The sequence below is a fragment of the Cannabis sativa genome, chromosome 7 (genome assembly GCF_029168945.1).
Source record: "Cannabis sativa cultivar Pink pepper isolate KNU-18-1 chromosome 7, ASM2916894v1, whole genome shotgun sequence".
NCBI lineage: Eukaryota > Viridiplantae > Streptophyta > Magnoliopsida > Rosales > Cannabaceae > Cannabis > Cannabis sativa.
The window spans coordinates 1,291,787-1,313,034 of record NC_083607.1 but is presented as its reverse complement, the minus strand read 5'-3'; the positions used below and the strand labels follow the sequence as shown (position 1 = coordinate 1,313,034).

Here is a 21,248-nt window from a genome sequence, read left to right as displayed (position 1 = left end):
TCTAATTTGCAAAGATAATGGTGAGGAAATAAAATTTTAAAAACCTTTAAAATATTTAAAATTTTGTACATTGTATTTTTATAATTTTTTATTTATAAAAAAGTATTATTATCGGACACCCATTTTATAATTGGTGCACTACCATATATTTTTGCTTAAAAAACTCAATGCATTCACAAAAAGAAAATTGATGCTTACAAAGGAAGCATTTCCCAAAAAAACAATCTAGTTTGTAAAGATACTGGTGAACACATGGAAATTCACCTCCCAGAAGTTAAAAAACCCGAACAATTATTACTTAAACCCCACTTAGTAAGAGCATGAGCTACAATATTAGCCGATCTGGGAATCCAAAGAAAGAGTAATCAATCCCTTCAATAGCCTTCAACAACTTAGAAAAAGATTGGTTAGCGATATTCTTTAGCTATTTTCTTAAATTATATAAAATTTAATATTTAATTACACTAATAATAATAATAATAATAATAATAATAATAATAATAATAATAATAAGGTAAGAGGGATAAGAGTATTAAGTTTTAGCAATACTCTTTATGAAATTATCCCAAGGAAAAATGAGGTTGTATTAGTACTAGTCTCAAGTTTACCACTCAAAGTGAGTTGCTTTGCTCAAAAATGGCGGGAACCATATAAAACCCAAAGAAGAAAAACCCTTATTCATCTTCATGCGAACCATCTTCACTCTCAGTTTCACTTCCTCTACTGCATTCACCATCTCTAAAAATTTCACCTTTTTCCGCTTTGCAACATACCCATACTCAATAATGGCTCCTTCCACAAAAATCGTGGCAGAGTACGCCAAATCCAATCGCTCATCTTGCAAGAAGTGCTCCAACACCATCGATTCCAAGTCTCTCAGGTTGGGTTTGGTGAGCCGCGATTCTCGGGGTTTCGACATGACTAAATGGCACCACTTGGGTTGCTTCTCTTTTGGCTCGGAATTACCTCTTTCGGCTGAGGAGATTAAAGGGTTTGATGCTTTGAAGGTGAAATTGATTTTTGGGCTTTATGGGTTTGAAAAAGATTGGATTTTTATTTTTTGGGGTAAATGAATGGGTTTCTTTGTTTATGATTTCAGAGTTCTGATAAGGAAGCTTTACAGAGATTGGTGGAGACAATGGATAAAACTCAGGACAAGGTGTGATTTTGTTAACAGTAATAAAATTGATCAATATATATATACACGTATAATATGTATGCATTTGTGTATAAAGTTATAAGCATATATTTATAGCAGTAGAAGGACTGCCAGCCTGCCAGGAATTTATATTGAACTGTGTAGATGCCAAAATCCATAATCAATCGAAAATGGTCTTACATCTTATGCGGGCATAGACAACCTATAGAACAAAGAAGAGAGTAATCGGAAAACCTCAGGACATTAGGATAGTGCTGGCTGAAGGGACTCCGATGGGCAAGTCAGCAAGATTGTTAACAATGTAGCAAAAAAGAAAAAAATAAATGACTGAACTAAATTACCACCTATCTTGATAGTATAAATATGTAGTTTTAGAGAGAATGAAAGAGTGAACGATAAGTGAGAAGTATTGAGATAAATGAGATTGATTTGCCTCTCTCAGTGACTGAGAGTTGCTTTTATAGGCATTCATGGAAGAACGTTACTCATGACCGCTCACCCCTCTTGGGAAGCGCTCATTTTCCACTTTAGTAGGGAGATTGTTATTTGCGTGATCAGTTTGACTGACCACTTTAGAGATCGTTAGATGAGTAATAAGACTTAGTTTCATATACGTGTCAGATCATTGTGAGCTCAGTGTCGTGTCATGAGTAATGTTAATGTCTGACTTGACTGTATCGTTTTGGGTCTGTTAGGTTTGGTATTGTGATTGTACCATCATAATTAGTTAAATAGCCCAACTCAATTTTATTTGAGCATTCTTTGGAAACATCACATATGACATTGAGTGTGAGCCCAATTTCGGCCACTACAGACTGTGAAGCATATTTTACTCATTATGATTTAAGTTTTTCTTGTACCATATGTTTTATGTTCTCCATTATTAGGTTGATGAGAAAGATAGAGAGGGAGATGAAGAAAAGGAATCAGAAGGAAGGAACACAAAGAAAGCAAAGGTATGACAAATATATATATAATATATATTCTTGGATGATGATAATGGTTGATCATGTTGGTGCTGAGTTACTTCCATATGTTATGATCCTAAGATGTGTGTGTGTGGACTCTATATTACCTTCCCTACATGTTGACATTTACTTACATTGTAATTACTATGTCATCATCATTATGCTTATTCAGGAATCATTTTAAGCAATGATGAGTTGCTTGTGAAATCCTTAGTAAAATAAGCTAGCTATCTTTATTTTCCTCATTATTCGTGACGTTCCTTTTTTCTTTGTTTCCCAATTTGTATTTTCTTCGTTTCGTGAGAGTTCATACTATTATCAGTGCCATCTGATGCGTGAGCATTGATATTCGATTTCTATGTAACACGAGTCCAGTTGATGTCTTTTGTTTTGCACAATTATTCCTGTGTTCGGTGTACCACTTCTTGAATCTTGACAATTATCGAATTCTGTTTTGTAATCTTGCCATTATTGCTTGCAGCTATCTATTTCAAAGGGTGAAGTCGTAGATGTAACATTTTCGGTTTCTGATGTCAAGAATAAGTACAAGGTCTGATTCAATCTTATTACACCCTTCTAAGGTTTTCTTTCTCCCTCTACCACAACAGATTATACAATTTTCTTAGCATGATTTCCTTAACCGAAATTGTTTTCTAATTCAGGATGCAACACTATCACCAAATTGGAAGGCATTTCAAACCGTTATATTTCTTGAGCGGGTGAGATAGTTCGTTGTATTGGTGTGTTTCTTACATATTGTGAAGAGAATTTCGAACCTAACATTTTATGTGTTTCGCTCTTCTAACAGGATGAAGGCCTTAATGATTCAAGCAAAATTGCTGCTTTTGATTTCGATGGATGCCTTGCAAAAACTTCTGTCAAAAGGTTGTATGCTATCCTTTCGGTACTGATTTCATTGAAGTGCAAATTAGCAGAAGAAATTAAACCAAATAGAAGTAAAATACATTTCATTCCAATACATAGTTTTTAAAATCTTTCTTGTGAGTTAAGATGACCGAGACATTTTCATTTGTTGGAAGCTTTACACAAATTTCGCTCACTAACAACTCGAGTTGCTTCACTTATCGCAGAGTAGGTGCCGATGCTTGGTCTCTGATGTATCCTTCAATACCTGCTAAGCTACAGAGCCTGTACAATGATGGCTATAAACTGGTTATTTTCTTATTCCTCGTTTGCCATTGTACATACGGTCAGTGATTCGTAAGCTTCTAGTTATTTGCATCGTTCACCTGATTTCCATTTCTAATCTTTGTCAGGTAATCTTTACCAACGAATCAAACATTGAGCGCTGGAAAAATAAGAGACAAGTTGCCGTGGACTCAAAAATTGGTCGCTTAAACAAATTTATCGAGACTGTGAAAGTCCCGATTCAGGTAGTTATAACTTAGAATCAAATTGTAAACGCGTATTGAATTTTTATTCATATAGGCCTCGAATATACGAGCACAAGTTAGTTAGTTAGTTAGTTAGTTAGTGGTCGAGTCTATATAAAGGCTAGTCCTATCTTACAAGAGTATCAATGAGAATTTATGTGCTAAAGAAAGTAAAATTAGATACCAAACTATCTCGAAAAGTTTGATTTCAATGAAATGTGTATATTCTAATTCTTTCAAGAACTGAACTTATTCAACTGTATATTTCGGTTGCAGTTCTTCCTTGGCCTGCCAGTGGCCACCATTAACTGAAAAATTAGGATGAAAACCGAGTTTCTTGTTTCGTTTTGTTGTTTTCACATTTATGTAGAAAATTTAAGAGAAGTTAGTGAATGAGATTTGCACTGCAATTACTATTATTGTAGGTTTTCGTTGCTTGTGGAGTAAGTAAATCCGATGGTCAAGCAGACGATCCCTTTCGCAAACCAAAACCAGGGATGTGGCGTCTCTTGGAAAATCACTTCAACTCTGGCATTTCTATTGATATGGATCGGTTATTCAACTTTTCATTTGCTCACATGTCCTTCTTTCTTTACCGCTCTTAAGGCTTATCGCTCGAGAATACTAGCTAACAATGTCTCTCTGTATTTGCTTTTTTAGATCCTTTTATGTTGGAGATGCTGCTGGAAGAGAAAACGATCATAGTGATGCTGATATAAAATTTGCAGAGGTACCAACTTTTTCTTACTCAGGGTTATAATTGCAATGTTCCTACTAGTTTTTCGAGTATGCGTTTAGTATTACTCAGTTTAAACTGCTTGTGTTCATCAAAATTTTTATGCTTTTCATGTTTTCAATACAACCAATGCCATAATAAATAAGACACACTCTAAACTGTTCGATTTCAGGCTGTCGGTCTTAAATTTCATGTCCCCGAGGAATACTTTGTCGTGTGAGGAACTCGGTGGCCTCGGGTGGTTGCTGCTGGTGCAAAATTGACAGTGAATAGTTCATGAGATTGTCTTGAAATTATGTTTTTACATGAATGATTTCTCTAGTGATCTTAATCTAATTATTGTATAGTTAAAAAGGACTAAAAAGTTTAATTATCAATGAGTGGATTTGTTCGAGTTGACTGAAAATGATTATTACATATAAACCAAAATAACTCAATATATTATAATAGGAGTGTTAGGAATTATATTCAGAAAATTAAGACAATTAAAATAAATGAAATAATTGAAATTCAACTTAAACCATTTGTCTTTTGATAATCTTTTTTATTTGTGTCATGAGTGTTTTAATAAATTGCTATGCTTAACTAACCATAGTCATATATATATATTGAATAATCTATAAATATATAACATCAATCAACATATATTTTAGTCTTAAAAAAATGTGGGTTCTCTAGTCCCATTACTCCTCTAGTATAATTTACAAGATTTTGGTGATCTTTACAAGGTGGCCTTACCTTAGCAAGAAATTAAGTCATTTGGCATTTTGGTATGGTTTTTGTTGGGAAAAAAAAAACTCAGCACCAAAATTCACACATGGAGCAAAATTCTGATGAAAAAAATATTCAAGAACTAACATAACACGAGTGGTAAATCAAAGAATAAAATGATCAAATGAAAATGCTTTAACAATAAAATAAAAAGTGACACAGATCATTATATATTGATTTGGCACCAATACCATATTAGTCTTCTAGGTCAAATTATACATCTTCATACAATTTGATTCAAATAGAGAAATTTTTGAGTTGAGTATAAGTTGATCAAGAATCTACCATATCGATTGAAACTTAAAACCTAGTACCAAACACTCAAAATCAAAAAACTTGAAATCTAATTTTGGTAGCACTTGAACTTAATTTTTTTAATAATTTTTTTGCAACCGAGTTTACCAAGTTTCAGCTAGGCAAGTGCACTAAGTGAGTCGGGTTTTCGAGCCTGAATGTTCAGTCATGATCTCTGTAATTTTGGCAAATATATAAGACTTGTTTGGGAAAGTTGATCTTGACAAGCTTGCATAGATGTTACTTCCCAGACAAGCTTTTAATGGGTTACTTAAATAACATGACAAGTTTGAAGAATTAACTGCACAATTTTTGTGTAGCGTCCCCGCTTCAATTTGTCCTCACTCGCATGCTTCCTGGGAAAACTTCCCAAGAGGTTACCCATCCTGAAATTATCCCAGGTCAAGCACGATTAACTGTGGAGTTCTTTCGTGATGGGCTACCGAAAAAGATGATGCACCTTGTTGATATAGGTAGTATGAATCAATCCATTTAAGCATTCTTCAACTGTGCAGTCCCATACCTGCACAATCTTAGAATCATCCCACTTGACCTTCCCCAGGCGGTGTGGGATTGCACAACTTACCCGATATTTTCCCTTACGGATCACGAGACTATTGACTGTCACAATCACCCCCCTTACAGGGTCCGATGTCCTCGTCGACCACATTTCCAGCTGGGTCAAGGCTTTGATACCATTTGTAACGTCCCCGCTTCAAGCTTCCATTGAGCCCTTACACCCACAGAATAATGGCTCTTATACACGAGTACGCCACTCTGGCTACTTCCTGGATTGACGACTGACCCTACAGACCAACACGAGTGTTTCCAGCGTGCTTTGTCCTCACTCGCATGCTTCCTGGAAAAACTTTCCAGGAGGTCATCCATCCTGAAAATATCCCAGGTCAATCACGCTTAACTATGGAGTTCTTCTGTGATGGGCTACCGAAAAAGAAGATGCACCTTGTTGATATAGGTAGTATGAATCAATCCCTTTAAGCCTTCTTCAACTGTCCACTCCCATACCTGCACAGTCTCAGAATCATCCCACTTGACCTTCCCCAAGTAGTGTGGGATTGCACAGCTTACCCGATATTTCTCCTTACGAAACACGAGACTGCTAAATGTCACATTTTGACACTATTTTGTAAAAAAAATTCAAAAAGTCCATCAAAATTTTTGGAGCTAATCAAAACAAATTTAGCTGGTCAAAAATTATAACCAACTGACCAAAAATTTTAACTAAAAAATTTCACGAGATGATTAAAATTTTTAGCAGTTAAAAAATTTTAAGCAACCGATCAAAATTTTTAACGGTTGAAAAATTTAACTAATCAATCTAAAAATTTAACCAGCAAATCAAGATTTTTTATAGTTAAAAACTTTAACCATCAGATCAAAAATTTTAATTGTTAAAAAACTTTAACCAACCAATCAAAAATTTTATAGATTGAAAAATTTAACCAAAAAATATAATCAGTTAACTGAAATCTTTAATAGTTAATAATTTTAAAATCAAAATTTTTAATGGTAGCAAACTTTAACCAACCAAAAAAAAAAAATTAACATATATAAACTTTAACTACACAACTTAACCAACCAATCAAAATTTTTAACAGTTGAAAATTTTAACCAATTCTATCAAAAATTTATATAAAAAACTATTTTTGAAAGAATTATGAACACAAAATACAAGATAAACTCCTTTTCTACATTCTCATGTGTGTTCAAGTTATTTAAATCTCAATTCCTATTTTTAAATTGTTGGTTGAGGAATATTGTGTGCTTTTATCTAAGTTATCTAATATTTTTTGACCTTTTGTTAAGTGCTCTGTTAATTTATTAAAAAAAAAATTGAATTTTGATTAATAAAAAAAGACTAATTAAATTTTTACTTTTCAAATTTTGACGTGCGTTTAATTTACTTATAGATTGTGGATGAAATTTTAAAGTATACGATTTAATACATGTCAAAATTCAAGTGGATATGATTTGATAGATATCAAATTTGGGAGAGCACGATTTAGTATAAACAATCATCACATTAGTAAAACTAAATAAAATTAGATAAAAGTTCTTAAAATTAAAAATTTGGAGATATAATTTAGTACATGTCAAAGTTAGACAAAAATCTTATGGGGTATTTGGTAACATTTTATTTTTTAATTTTTTAATCATAAAAATAAAAATAAAATTTGTGTTTTTAAAAAATAAAAATTTATTCTATAACCAATTTTATGTTTTAATTTAAAAACAAAAAACAAAAGTGTGTTATATAATTTTTTATATTTTTATTTTTTAATTTTATTTAAGTCGAGTCCAGGTCTGGACTTAAGATCGGAGTTGTCACGGGATTGGGGTCGGGGCTGGAATCTGAATCCTAAGGTTCAGATTGAGGTTGGAGTTCAAAATATTAATTAGAAATAAAAAAAAATTATTTAAAAAAATTGTAAAAGTAAATTTTTTTAGTTTTCAAAATTTTGATTTTCAATTAAAAAATTAAAAAGTGAAAACAATTTTATAGAACATATTTTTTGAAAATATTTTCACTTTTTAAATTAAAAAAAATAAAAAAATTGATTAAAAATATATTAACAAACGCACTTTTATTAATTAGTCGATTTTTTTTTTTTACCTTAAGCCCCTCTTGATATTTTATTTTTGTTTAAGGACCATTTTGCAAAAACAAAAAATTTCAAACTACACCCCAAATCAAACCAAAACCATCACATTTCTCAGAAGTACTTATTACAGAGCGATTAACAGTAACCGCGCCGGCGCCGGGAAAGCCTCCTATGGATCCTTATGAAGAACAGAGACTCAGAGACGAGGTCATCTACCTCCACTCTCTTTGGCACCAAGGTCCTCCTTTTACTAAACCCATTTCTGGACCCAAAAGAAAGCTTCCACAACAACCTCCGAATCCCCCAAACAAACTCTTAAAGCCCAACCCACCTTCAAATTCGGATGCCCATTTGCCCAAAACCAACTCCGGTGCCGGAATCTCGACCCGGTCGGACACGGCAGAGGATAAAGGTACGGACTTTACCCTGAAACTTCAGCACAATGCGGCCAATGCTTTCAAGGAATTCTTGGACAAGTCTGGCGATAATGATTCTAAGGAAGAAGAAGAAGACTATTGGGTTGGAAATGGAGACGAAAAGTATCAATTTTTTTTGAGGGTTTTGTTGGAAGATCGTGAATTGAGAAAATATTACCAAGAAAATTGTGAGAAGGGTGAGTTTTGTTGCTTGGTTTGTTATGGGTTAGGGAAGAAGAATTGTGGGAGGAAGTTTAAGACCTGTTTAGGGTTTGTTCAGCATTTGATTGCTGTTTCGAAAAATGAGAGTTGTGATTCCCATAGAGCTTTGGCTATGGCTATTTGCAGGGTTTTGGGATGGGATTTTGATAAGCTTCCGGTTGTTGTATTGAAAGGAGAACCACTTGGCAAAGATGTAATCAACAATGGAGAAATTCAGGTACTTTGTTTGAGTTCATCTTTTATGGTTATTAGTTACTAATCTAAATGAGTGATTTTGAATTCTGGATTTTGATTATTGAAACCTCTAGTTGATTCATCCTATTATACCGTATTGTATTATATAGTATTATGATCCAAAGTATAGTTTTTGGTCGCTTGTGTGATCAAACGTGGTTATTTTGCTAAGACAAATTTCGGTAAAGACTATTTCTACAAAACAATCTTGAGTTCATCTCTTATGGGTTTTGTGTTTGAAGTTAGTAAATGGGTGATTTTGAATTCTGGGTTTTGATTATTTAAGGGTGAAATTAAGGCATATGTTTGTTCTTGTGTTGATGCTTAAGGAAATGTTATAGCCCTGATTTAGATGAAAATGATGGTAGAATTCAATGTGGTGAGATGTTTTCTTTTATGTGGATATCGAATAGCTGTAAATGGTCTTATAGTCTTTGCTGCTTTGAATATTGTTTTCGATATGATGCACTGGTTAAAAGAACTATAACTGAGTTTTCATTGAACCAGAAAGAAAATAACAACCTTAGGTACTCTCTATATTCTGTGATGATGTTTTTTTAGCTTTGCAGAATACCGAGCATAGGCTTAAATCGATGGCAACAAGGCAGATTGAATCTTTCTTGTTAGGATATAAGTTTGCGTTTTTTATTTCATAGCTTAGAAACCCAATTCTTGATCATGATCATCACCTTTAGGGAATGGTATTTTTACTTTAGAGACATTGCTCAAGTATAACTTGTCTACAAAATCGAAATGAGCTTAAAATTTTGCATACTCTGCCAGTGAAAGTTAGAATCTTTTCAGCTTAGTGTGTGATTCTTTTCGTGTATTAACATGGCTTATAATACAGGTATCTACTTCCAAATGGCCATGTGAAAAGCCTGTCGATAATTCTTCTTCATCAGCGCTGGAATGGCGTCCTTTTGAGTCTTCTTTAGCTTCTACAAAGTCGGTTTCTGCAGCAAACTCGGTTTCAGCTGAAGACCAGGCAAGATTAACTGTATTTCGGTCACAACATGTTGCTATAAAAGCCTGCCAAAATTATTTCGAAAGAAAATCTAATTCAGACTGCAGTGAAGATGAGGATGAAAGTGAGGACGAAGATTCAACCGAGGTTGAGGAACAAGATGCATCCAAGGAGTCTAAATTGTTCACTTTCTTTTTGAATTTATTTAAGGAGGAGGATGGAAAGTTGAGAGATTTTTACATCAAGAACTGGGAAGCCGGGGAGTTTTTTTGTATAGTTTGTGGTGGAATAGGGAAGAAGGTAGGGAAGAGGTATAAGGATTGTGTTGCACTTGTGCAACACTCGACCGCTATATCAAAGACAAAGAAAAAGCTTGCTCATAGGGCTTATGGCCGAGTTGTTTGTCAGATACTCGGTTGGGATATTAATCGGCTACCATCGATTGTGTCAAAAGGTGATGAAGCTCTTGGTCAACCCTCTCGAAATCCCGACGATATGGAACAGGGTAAACTCGAGGAAGATTTCGATCCTCATAATGAGGTAATAGTTTTGGACAAGGATTTTGACAATATGCAAGGTGAACTCGAGGAAGATTTCGATCCTAATAATGAGGTAATAGTTTCGGAAAAGGATTCAAGTGTTAATCAGAACAAAACAAAAACTAAAGGGGATGAGTAAATTTCTATAATTGAAATAGAAATTACATTGAAATAGGCTAATAATTGTAATGTAATCATAGGCAAAACAATGGAATTATCCAACACTAGATTGGTGGTTTATTTGATCTTTTTGTATACTTCTCATGTTCAAGTTTTTCTTTATTATTATTTGAAAATTTTATATAATTGATCAAATTTTTCAAAAAAAATTATACAAAAATACTTCAATATGTATTTTTTTTTATTTTTATGTTTTGAATTTTTTTTGTTTACAAAAATAAAAAAAAATATACTAGTTTGTTTATAGTTGTATTATAGTTGTCATAACAATATGGTGATTTTTTATTGTATTTTAGTGTTTTTTTTTTACTTTTTGTTGAATGTATTTTTATAATTTTAAAATTTTAGAAATGTAATTTTATGAATGAAAATTTTAAATAGTAAAATTGTAAATAAACATAAAAAAAAATATTTTAAAAAATTTCTGAAAATTATTTTGACTATTTTTGTAATTATGTTATATTTTAAATCAATTTTTTTATTATTATTTTGATTCTAATTGCAATTGGGGAAATTTTATTTACATTTTAAATTTTTTTAAAGAAACTCTATTTTTAATAATTCTTATTTTATATAAATTTTTTATCTTTAATTGTACTAAATTTTTAATTTTTTTTTTCTAGTTTATATTCTTAAAAAATATACTTATCAAATAAAATTAAATTATATATATATATTTTGAGAAAATTATTAAATTATATTTTAAAAAATATAATAAAAAATTATATGAAATTTTCTTAGGAAAAAATAAAAAATAAGAATAAATTATGAAAATAAAATTAAAATAAGTATTCAAATTAACATAAAATAATGTGAGGAAAAAATTTTAAAATAAATGTTAAGAGTAATTTTTAAAATTTTTTTAAGTTTATATTTTTTTTTATACACAAAATTCTGTATCTTTTATTTTTAGACTTTTTTATTTTTACACTTTTTTTTTTTATTATTTTTTTTTTTATTTTTACAGAACTCTATATAAATTTTTTTAAAAAAAAAAGTTAAAAAACAATACATGGGTAATTTTTTTTTTCATTTTCTCTTAGAAAAATATAGAAAAGGGTTTATCTTTTACAAAAGAGGAAGTAGGATGAATATGGTGACTCAAGATTTCTCTCTCTGTAAAACCCTAAACCCCAAATTCTCTCTTCTCCATTGCTCATCTCTCTCACCATTCTCCAATCCACTTCGAAAGACTCTCACTTTCCCACCTCAAAATGCTCCAAAACCCTCCCACTTCCCCACCATCCCCGCAATTCTCGCTTCCGGAGGAAAATCGCGAGATCTCCGTTCATACGCCGGCCGGAGCAAGAAAAAGCCGCCCGGCCCAGGCGGCGGCTCCTCATCGGGAGGACGCATCGAGGGCAACGCCGAATTTCGCCGGGAAGTAAAACGCAACGCTCGCCGGAGAAACAAGAAAATGGCGGAATCACTCTTTTACCGTTTGAAAAACCCTAACAGAAACCATCCAGATAATTTCACAGAAGACGAGCTCCAAGAAATTGGACTTGGGTACGATAGATTGGTTAGGTTTATGGATAAGGACGACCCCAATTTACGAAACCCTAATGATTGGTACAAGTACGGCGAATTCGGGCCCTATTCGTGGCGCGGTGTGGTGCTCGGCGACCCGGTTCGGGGGCGATTTTCGGACGAGAGAGTGGCTATGATCAGCGAGGTTAGGGATGCAGAGGAGTGGGAGAAGATTGAGAAATCGGAAATGGGACAGAAATTTGGGAAGAGATTGGAGCAAATGGATAGGAAAAAGTTTAAGTATTTTTGGGTTTTTGTTAGGCATCCAAGGTGGAGACTTTCAGAGCTTCCATGGCAGCAATGGACATTGGTATGTGAAGTTGTTGTTGAAAATGGTTTTGATCAAAGATTAGATAAATGGAATTTAATGGGTAGATTAGGGAATATGACAAGATCAATGATAACAAAATGTGCAGCTTGGTTTAGACCAGATATAATTTATGTTAAGAGACCTGTTTATCAATGTAGATTTGAGCCTCAAGATAATTTCTTTAAGGTTTTAATGCCATTTCTCGATCCGAAAACGGAGAAAGATTGTTTGTTTGAGTTGGAGAAAGATGATGGGAGTGTTGAGTTGTGTACTTACTATGGTGGGCTTTGTAAGATTTTGAAGGTTAGTCAAAAGGTAGGTTATGTTGATGATGTTGTTAAGGCTTATGAGAAATTGAGTGATGAAGATAAATCTAAGTGTTTGGAGTTTTTGCTTAAGAATCATCCAATGCAGTTGTTGCATCCTTATACTAAGGAATGGAAGGCGAAATTGGAGGAGATTGAACTCGGTTGTGATGCCCCGGATGATGATGAGAGCGATATGCGAGTGGGCAATGGTTCGGGTGAGATTGTGGATTGGATCGAGGAAGAAGAAGAAGAAGAAGAAGAAGATGAAGTTGTTGTTGATGAGGAAGAAGAAGATAGTGAAGAAGAAGATGAAGATGAAGAAGGTGATGATAAGTATTGGGAAGATGAGTTTAAAAAGGCATTGACAAGCTCAGAAGGAATGGAGAATTTAGTGAAGAGGAGTGTGGAGTTGTCTAATGAAAGGTATAGAGAGCATTTAGGTGCTGCAATGGATATGGAAGATAATGATGATGGTGGTGGTGATGGTGATGATAATGATGGTGGTGATGGTGATGAGATTGAGATGAGGGGTAAGAGGGCTAAAGTGAGTCCAGAGGAATGGAAGATAGTTGGAATTGGTCCATGGAGGAAGAGAATCAAGAAGAGTAGAATCCCACCTGAACTTTTTCTTAGAGCTGCAGTTAGACCTTTTACTTATAGAAATTTAGTAAAGGAGATTGTTTTGACAAGACATGGAATTTTGGATGGTGATATTAGTTCAACTGATAATTTATTGTAAGATAAAAGATTTTTGTAGATTAGAGTGAGTAGAGTGCTATCATTATTCATTTTCATTCATGTAATGAAATGAATTTACTTTGTTTCATATTCTAATCTTTAAAATACTTTACCAAAATTCAATTTTTTCTATTTTACTTCATACTTTTACTTCAAAAAATAGAAAAAGAAAAGAGAGAAATTATCAAAATATGATAAAGCACAATTTTAACATATCTTTCATATTTAACCTTTTAATCTATTTTGAAGAGATTGTTGTGAGTGGTAGAGTTTTTTTTTCCTTTCTTTCTTGCTTTATACAATATAGGTTTGATTACATGTAAAGAATAGGATTCATCAGATTTCTATAAGCATCTTTGTAATGGTTAAACTTTAAGAAAATGAGTGATGATACATGCACATTACAAATTACACACCTAACATGTGTTGTTTGGTAATTCATATTACAAACAATATTGAATATAACAAATCTAACTAACAAACTATTGAGTTAAATGTTGCAGCTTTGGTTTTGTTGTGTTAATTGAAATGATGTAGCATTTTGTTGTATTTAGTTTTTGTTATTTAAAGGCTTTGATCATTCTTGTATTGTAAGAAACAATTCATACTGAATTGAGAGAGAGAGTGAGATTGAGTGGGAGAGAAACCATTTAAGAGAAAAAAATTAGAGAGAAGAGAGTTTGGGAAAACTGGATCAAGACTAATGTTCATCGAGCTGAGTTTTAGGGGTGTTTTTTTGTAATTTTCTCTACGATGCACACAACCATTGAAACCTTGTATTCATCATATTAATGGAGAAGAAAAACTCAAGGGAGTAACAGGAAGCAGGTTCTTTGTTTCGCCGAACTTGTATAATAATCTTGTGTCTCTTTTACTTTAGTTTTCTTACATTTAATTTTTGTTTTCGATTTGTGGTTTGATTAGTGACTAGTTGGTTGTGTATGGATTCATTTTAACTTGTTGTATGTTGGCTCTTGGTTGAGTTTTATGTTGTAAAGTTATAACATGATGCATCAAGTAATTTCAATCAATCATCTTAAGTTTCAGTCATATATATAAATATTATAATAAATATTGACATAAATTAGTTATTTATTGGTGCAATGAATAAATAATTGATTAGTAAGTAAAGAATATCTTTTTTTACTAACATTGATATAATTGATATCGAAAAGTACTAGTAAGTGCAAGAAGAGAATCGTTGTGGTTAGCAACCATAAGGTATCATTTTATAGCGATATTCTGCAATTACTATTAAATAAATTATATTAAATTGAATATTTAATTCTATCAATAACAATATAACACTTTATATGGTACTAGACATCATTTGTATATTTTAACATTTTACTTGCAAGAAAAATAAAAACATCTAATATTTATGTCTTTTCTCATTTTACTTATTTTCATTTTCACTACTTTTTCTCTTGTTTTTTTGCCTTCTTACAAAAACATAACCTAAAGTTAATGTTATAAGGTTTACCTATTGGGATTATAACAATGGATAACTAATAGCGTATCTATATCGTGGAACATATAGAGCGTTCTATATAATTGTGAGTGAAATTCCAAGTTCTATGAGTGGATGCAACAAAAAATTAATAAGTCAGTGAATTTACTTGGTAAATTCTGGGTCTGCTTATTGGAAGCTCAGATATATAGGCCCATGGTCCCCATACTAGTTGAGACAATACTACTTGTAAGACTAAGTTTATTGATTTTGATTAATCAATTATAATTCTAAAATTAGACTATGTCTAGTTTATGAATTTTCACTAAGCAAGGGCTTAATTGTGAAGAATGAGTTTCTAGGGTTCATTTGTTAATTAAGTGACTTTGATTAATCTAATTAATAAATATATTAAATGACAATATTATTTAATAATTATTTTTTAGTTACTAAATAATTAGAATTGGCATTTAAGTGGTTAAATAAGAAAATTGGCATTTTTGAGAAAATAAGATGGAGAAATGACAAAATGGCAAAATTGCAAAGTAGGGCCCATTATCCAACCCATGGCCGGCCACTATGCATGGATTTTACCATTTATTTTTCTAATATTTTAATGCCAAATAAATCTAACCTAACCCTAGGTGGTTTCATATAAACAGGTAGTGATGGTTTTAGGGAAAAAATGATGCATCTCATTCCTTCATATAAAATTTGAGCCTCATTCCTACCCTAGCCGAAACCACCTTCTCTCTCTCTCTTCCTCTCCTCTAAACCGAGCCTATAGTGAATGAGTGAGTGCCCACACACATCAAGTAGTACTCAATCATAGTGTGTAAGGCTGTGAAGAATCCAGATTCAAGAGAAGGAGATTCAGACTCAGATCTTGGTGATACTCTGCTACAGAAAGGATACAAGGGTTAGAGATCTGAGTGGAAGGAGACATTATATTCCACTGCAACCACTGTAAGGTTTCTCATACTTTATATGTGTTTATTTCATATCGTTTTAGAAGTTCATATAAGATGTTAAATAACATACTTGTTAGTAAATCTAAGATTCTGGTAAAATAATTCCAACATTATGTTGGGTTTTATGCCCTAAATAAAACTCATTTCAATATAATCAGATTTACTTATTAATATAGATCAGAAATAACATTTAATGTTGCATGGTTCACATGATTTATTTCATGATTATATGTACATAATGTATAAATTCATCTGAAACCCTTTTCACATACTTGATCCTGTTTATTGTGTCGTCAACACATTGGAAAGTAAACATGACTATGTGAATAAAGTTTCCTAGATTTATCAGACATAGGGTTTTACTGATATGATAATCTACAACAGAGTTTACTTGCATTTGGAGAAGTGCTATGTTCTTTCCAGAGCATTGGTTAAAGTAAAGCTCAGGTTGGATGCATGGAGTATGCATCGGAAGGGACCGATATTGAATTTTGACTTAGATTAATTAAACTTACCGTAAAATCTATTCAAGTCAATATCGCCAAGTTGATCCTAGATCAAATGTTCTTAATCCTGTTATGATTAGGCTCAATCTCGAGAGGCTATTCGTGTTCTTTGATTTGTTAGTTAAGCCTACTTTTAGGTCAGGGTGATACGTACATTTTGGGAACACGGTAGTGCAATTGAGTGGGAGCGCTATCATAAACATGGAATCTATAGCTTCTATCTGGCGAATAGTAAGCAAAGGATGATCTCCTTCGAGCTTGACCAAACGAACATAAATGGTGGAGTACTCATTTCACATAAGTTGAAATATCATTTATACAGGGTCAAGTGTTTTAAGGAATAAATACATTGTAGGGTGTAACGGTAATTTAATCCCTTTACACTGTAGATCATTCATATAGAGGATCAGTGATCAAATTAGGATTATAACAATGGATAACTAATGATGTGTCTATATGGTGGAACATATAGAGCATTCTATATACTGAGAGTGCAATTCTAAGTTCTATGCGTGGATTCAACGAAGAATTAATAAGTTAGTGAATTTTAGTGCTAAATTCTTGATCTACTTATTGGAAGCTCGGTTATATAGACCCATGGTCCCCCCACTAGTTGAGATAATATTGCTTGTAAGACTCATGTAATTGGTTTTGATTAATCAATTATAATTCTCAAATTAGACTATGTCTATTTGTGAAATTTTCACTAAGTAAGGGCGAAATTGTAAAGAAAGAGTTTTAGGGGCATATTTGTTAATTATGATACTTTGTATGGTTCAATTAATAAATATGATAAATGACAATATTATTTAATAATTATTTATAGTTATTAAATAGTTAGAATTGACATTTAAATGGTTGAATTAGAAAATTGACGTTTTTGAGAAAATCAGATGCAGAAAAGGTAAAACTGCAAAATTGCAAAAAGTGAGGCCCAAATCCACTAGTATAGGGCCTGCCACTTTTGTAGAAAATTTAAACTGATATTTTCATTATTTTAATGCCAAATAATTCAAACCTAACCCTAGTGGAATGCTATAAATAGATAGTGAAGGCTTCAGGAAAATTACACTTAAATTTTCTATTTTTCCTTCAGAGAAAAACCTGAGCCTTTCTCTCTCCCTATCTTTAGCTGCCACTTCTTCTTTCTCTTCCCTCTTGAATTTTGAAATCCTTAGTGTATGAGTAGTGCCCACACACAGCAAGTGATACCTCAATCATAGTGAGGAAGATCGTGAAGAAAGATCATCAGCAAAGGAGTTTCAGCATCAAAGATTCAGAGAAAGAGATCCAGGTTCAGATATTGATAATGCTCTGCTACAGAAAGGAATCAAGGGCTAGATATCTGAACGGGAGGAGTCATTATGTTCCGCTGCACCCAATGTAAGGTTTCCTAAACTTTATATGTGTTTAATTTATCGTTTTAGAAAGTTCTTATTTAGGATGTTAATAAACATACTTGTGAGTAGATCTAAGATCCTGGTAAAATAAATTCCATCAACACATTATTCCCAAGATTTTTTGCCCTATTTTATTTATTTACAAAAACATTAATATAATAGACATTGTTGTTGTTTTTTTGCCCCGAAGATTTTATTAAAGGTGAATTTTCATTTTGATGGTTTTTTAAGTACAAGTTTACAAAAATATAAATTTTTCTCATAAAAGTTATTTTATGGAAAAAAATTATAAAAAAGTTTAAAAAATATGAAAAAACAGCAAAGGTTTCTAGATACCTCTTTATAGTAATTTGTTACCCCTTCGGTTACCATAATGGTACATGGTTACCTTTACCAAATTTTTTATTTTTTTTAACTATTTCTTTAATTTTTTTTTTATAAAATAACCATCCTGAAAAAGAAAAAAAAAATCATATTTATGCACAAAAATTATAAAAACCCACAAAATTTATAATTTCCTCTTTTATCAAGCTCTAGAGTTGTTTAGTTTAGTGTTATTCACAAACTTCCATGATGTGAAAAAATAAAAATAAAGCATAAAAGAATTAAGGATAGAGTTCGACTAATACATTTCAAAATGAAAATTTGAATTAATATTCATGGGTGAAATTAGTACACTAAACCTAAGCTTAAGTATATTAAAATTAGTTAGATAGATAATTTTTTATTAAATTCAAAAATATCTCTCTCATAATCACTCCTCTTCTCTCTCTTCCTCTATTCTCTCTGTCTCTCTCGCTCTCTTCTTCTCACGCACACGAAGACCCTAGCAACCCATGATTGCCAAACACCGCACCTCCAACTGAAGACCACCAATCCACCGACGACTACCAACCCAAGACCCAAGATCTCCAAACCACAACCACTGTGCTATGAATGTAAGTTTTCTATTTTGTTTTGTTTTATTCTATGTGATTTGGGGTTGAAATATATGATTTTATTTATGGGTTCATTGATTAAGGAATAAATTGTATGATTAATGTTTGTTATCTGTAAATTGATGTTAGATTTAGAGTCAAAACGGTCGGATCTGAATTTTTGATAGAAAATTTGTTTTTTTTGCCAGGCCTGATGGTGGCCCGATGCTCTCCTATTATTAAAATGAGTAAAGATTGAAAATGGGAGTCTGATGGTGGTCCAATACCACCTATAAATGTAGGATATGGTCCGATAGTGGCCTGATATCTTCCTGACGAGCTTAATGAATGGAAGTTAACATATATAAATGTAGAATATGGTTCGATGGTGGCTTGATGCTACCATTTTTTATATACAAAAACATAAGAAAAAAAAAATTAAAAAAATAGGTAACATCGGGCCACCATCGGTATGGATGGGAATAGGGAGTATATGATGAAGTTAGAAGAGAAGAGAAAGGAGAAAGATATTATGAGTATTAATATAAAGTGCCATTTTTTTAAAAAAAAAATTGGTAGATTTGTGCTCAAAAAATTTAATATACACTAACCAAATGTATGCATATAAATTTAAATTTCCCTTTCAAAATCAATATACATTACAATTTAAATAATGGGCATATATTCGTTTAGTTTAACTTTTATAAGTTTTTTTTAACTTTTAAAATTAAAATGGTCTTTTTAAGTGCGTTTGGATAAAAAATAAAAAAATTATTTTTTTAATTAAGTCTTATAAAAAAATATTACAATTTGTAGTTTCTCCCAAAAGAATTTTTAGAAACTATTTTTAAAATTAAAATAATTTACTCACAAAAGATTTTTTTTTCTTTAATGATATTTTATATTAAAAGAAAAATTATATAACAGTTATTTAAACAGTAAATCTTATATTTTTAACTATAAATAAAAGTAAAAATATAGCCTGGTAATTTTTTTTTTCTCTTTATTTATTTATTTTTTTTACCTGAAAAAATAGCTTCTTTCTGCTATAATAAATAATAATAAAAACAGGTGGTAGTTGTGGGCTAATTAATTAATCCTGGCAAATCTCATAATATATATTTGACTTGGACTATTTTCTTGTTAATATTAATGAGGTGTGGGGTAAATTTACCATTTTCAATTATCACAATAAATGCCTACCTATTTTCAAACAAAGAAAATAAAAACATAAATGCCCATCTCAAATTTAACTCTTTTGGGTTGTACTTTTATTTATTAATTTATTTATGGTAAATACACATGTAATAAGTGTATTAAACTAACAATTAATACAATAATTAGTATTTTTGATTGTCAACTTTTGTACATTAAGATTTGTTAATAATAACATTCAAAATATAATTTTTGTAATAATTTAATTCTTTTATTACATTTTATTCAATTCAATCTTGAAATGAGTGAATTTTTATATTAACAAAATAAAAAATCCTTTTTATCATAACTTATATTTTATTTTAATTTTTCAGTCATTAAAATAAAAAAAGTGAAAAATATTTAATTTACATTTATTTATCAAATAATAATGTAAATATAATTAAAAAATATTGAGTGATTCTACAATGCACCTCTTAAAAAAATCACCCCTACTTGTTTTGGCATTTAGAAAATTTTTTTGGTTTAATTTATTTTTATGTTCATGTACGTTATAGCTATTTAAGATATCTTACAACATTTTGAAAAATTTGGAATAATTTACAATATAGAAAACAATGTTCAAACATTCTAAATAGTCAAGCGTGCAACACACTGCTTGAACACAATTTTCGACATGTTAAACTTTTCCGAATTTTTTAAAATTTTGTAGAATTTCTTAAATAACTATAATTTAAATGACTATGAGAAAAAATTTGACTAAAAAATTATTTCGGATACTAAAACTGAAAGAGATGTATCAGTACATCCCTGTTAAAGGGGTGCATTATAGAATTTCCCAAAGATATTTATAACAGAACTAACTAATTTATTACATTTGTAACAATTAAATACTTAAATTACAATTACTTTTTAACAGTAAAATTATAGGGGTTTTTTATTTTTACACATTAACATAGTTTTTTTTTTGTATTTTTACGAAATTCTATATAGAAACTTTTATTGCAACTAGCGCTACAACCTAAATTGCAACAAAAAATCGTAAAGAAACTCCTATTGCAACTAGCATTACAACCACTTTAGAAACTCAAATCGTAAATTTAAAAAAAAAAATAAATAAATAAAAAATAATATATGGGATAATTTTCCAAAATTTATGCCAAAAAAAAACAACTTAGTGCTATAAACATAATAATTTAAAGTATTTTCACAACAAATATCTATTTAGAATGTAATCACACTTTTGAGTTGTATAATATTCTCATCTTCACCAAAGATTTTATTTATATATTTATTATTTAAGAATGCAGTGAAAGTAAAGACTAATACAAAAGAAATTGCTTAAGAAAATAGAAAAATAAGCAATTAGTTTAATAAATGATGCATCAAATCAACATTTGAGATAAGATGTCTTGGTTATTATTTTCAAATTTACAAGAGAAAAAAAAAACAAAAACCC

The 21,248-nt window shown here is 31.3% G+C and overlaps 3 protein-coding genes across 3 annotated transcripts; all 3 read left to right on the top strand.

Moving 5' to 3' along the window:
• Nucleotides 1-534: 534 nt before the first annotated feature.
• Nucleotides 535-4,663, top strand: LOC115697333 (polynucleotide 3'-phosphatase ZDP). Its single transcript, XM_030624288.2, has 11 exons — nucleotides 535-1,007; nucleotides 1,100-1,159; nucleotides 2,047-2,115; nucleotides 2,609-2,677; nucleotides 2,790-2,846; nucleotides 2,936-3,012; nucleotides 3,219-3,300; nucleotides 3,405-3,521; nucleotides 3,947-4,074; nucleotides 4,182-4,251; nucleotides 4,430-4,663. Exons 1-11 carry the CDS (start codon nucleotides 687-689, stop codon nucleotides 4,475-4,477), a joined length of 1,098 nt encoding a protein of 365 aa, XP_030480148.2. The 5' UTR covers nucleotides 535-686; the 3' UTR covers nucleotides 4,478-4,663.
• Nucleotides 4,664-7,993: 3,330 nt separating this feature from the next.
• LOC115697332 (uncharacterized) lies at nucleotides 7,994-10,588 on the top strand. The gene is made up of 2 exons (XM_030624287.2): nucleotides 7,994-8,801; nucleotides 9,669-10,588. Exons 1-2 carry the CDS (start codon nucleotides 8,118-8,120, stop codon nucleotides 10,461-10,463), a joined length of 1,479 nt encoding a protein of 492 aa, XP_030480147.2. The 5' UTR covers nucleotides 7,994-8,117; the 3' UTR covers nucleotides 10,464-10,588.
• Nucleotides 10,589-11,547: 959 nt separating this feature from the next.
• LOC115697331 (uncharacterized) lies at nucleotides 11,548-13,527 on the top strand. Its single transcript, XM_030624286.2, has one exon. The coding sequence runs from the start codon at nucleotides 11,592-11,594 to the stop codon at nucleotides 13,389-13,391; it is 1,800 nt and encodes a 599-aa protein (XP_030480146.2). The 5' UTR covers nucleotides 11,548-11,591; the 3' UTR covers nucleotides 13,392-13,527.
• The last annotated feature ends 7,721 nt before the right edge of the window (nucleotides 13,528-21,248 follow it).

What these genes read in the sequence shown, in the direction of transcription:
- LOC115697333 (XM_030624288.2), top strand. Translation starts at nt 687, where the DNA reads ATGCGAACCATCTTCACTCTCAGTTTCACTTCCTCTACTGCATTCACC. An exon ending in AAGGGTTTGATGCTTTGAAG is followed by an intron (nt 1,008 to 1,099) that starts GTGAAATTGATT and finishes TTATGATTTCAG; the next exon opens with AGTTCTGATAAGGAAGCTTT. An exon ending in ACAATGATGGCTATAAACTG is followed by an intron (nt 3,301 to 3,404) that starts GTTATTTTCTTA and finishes AATCTTTGTCAG; the next exon opens with GTAATCTTTACCAACGAATC.
- LOC115697332 (XM_030624287.2), top strand. Translation starts at nt 8,118, where the DNA reads ATGGATCCTTATGAAGAACAGAGACTCAGAGACGAGGTCATCTACCTC. An exon ending in TCAACAATGGAGAAATTCAG is followed by an intron (nt 8,802 to 9,668) that starts GTACTTTGTTTG and finishes CTTATAATACAG; the next exon opens with GTATCTACTTCCAAATGGCC.
- LOC115697331 (XM_030624286.2), top strand. Translation starts at nt 11,592, where the DNA reads ATGAATATGGTGACTCAAGATTTCTCTCTCTGTAAAACCCTAAACCCC.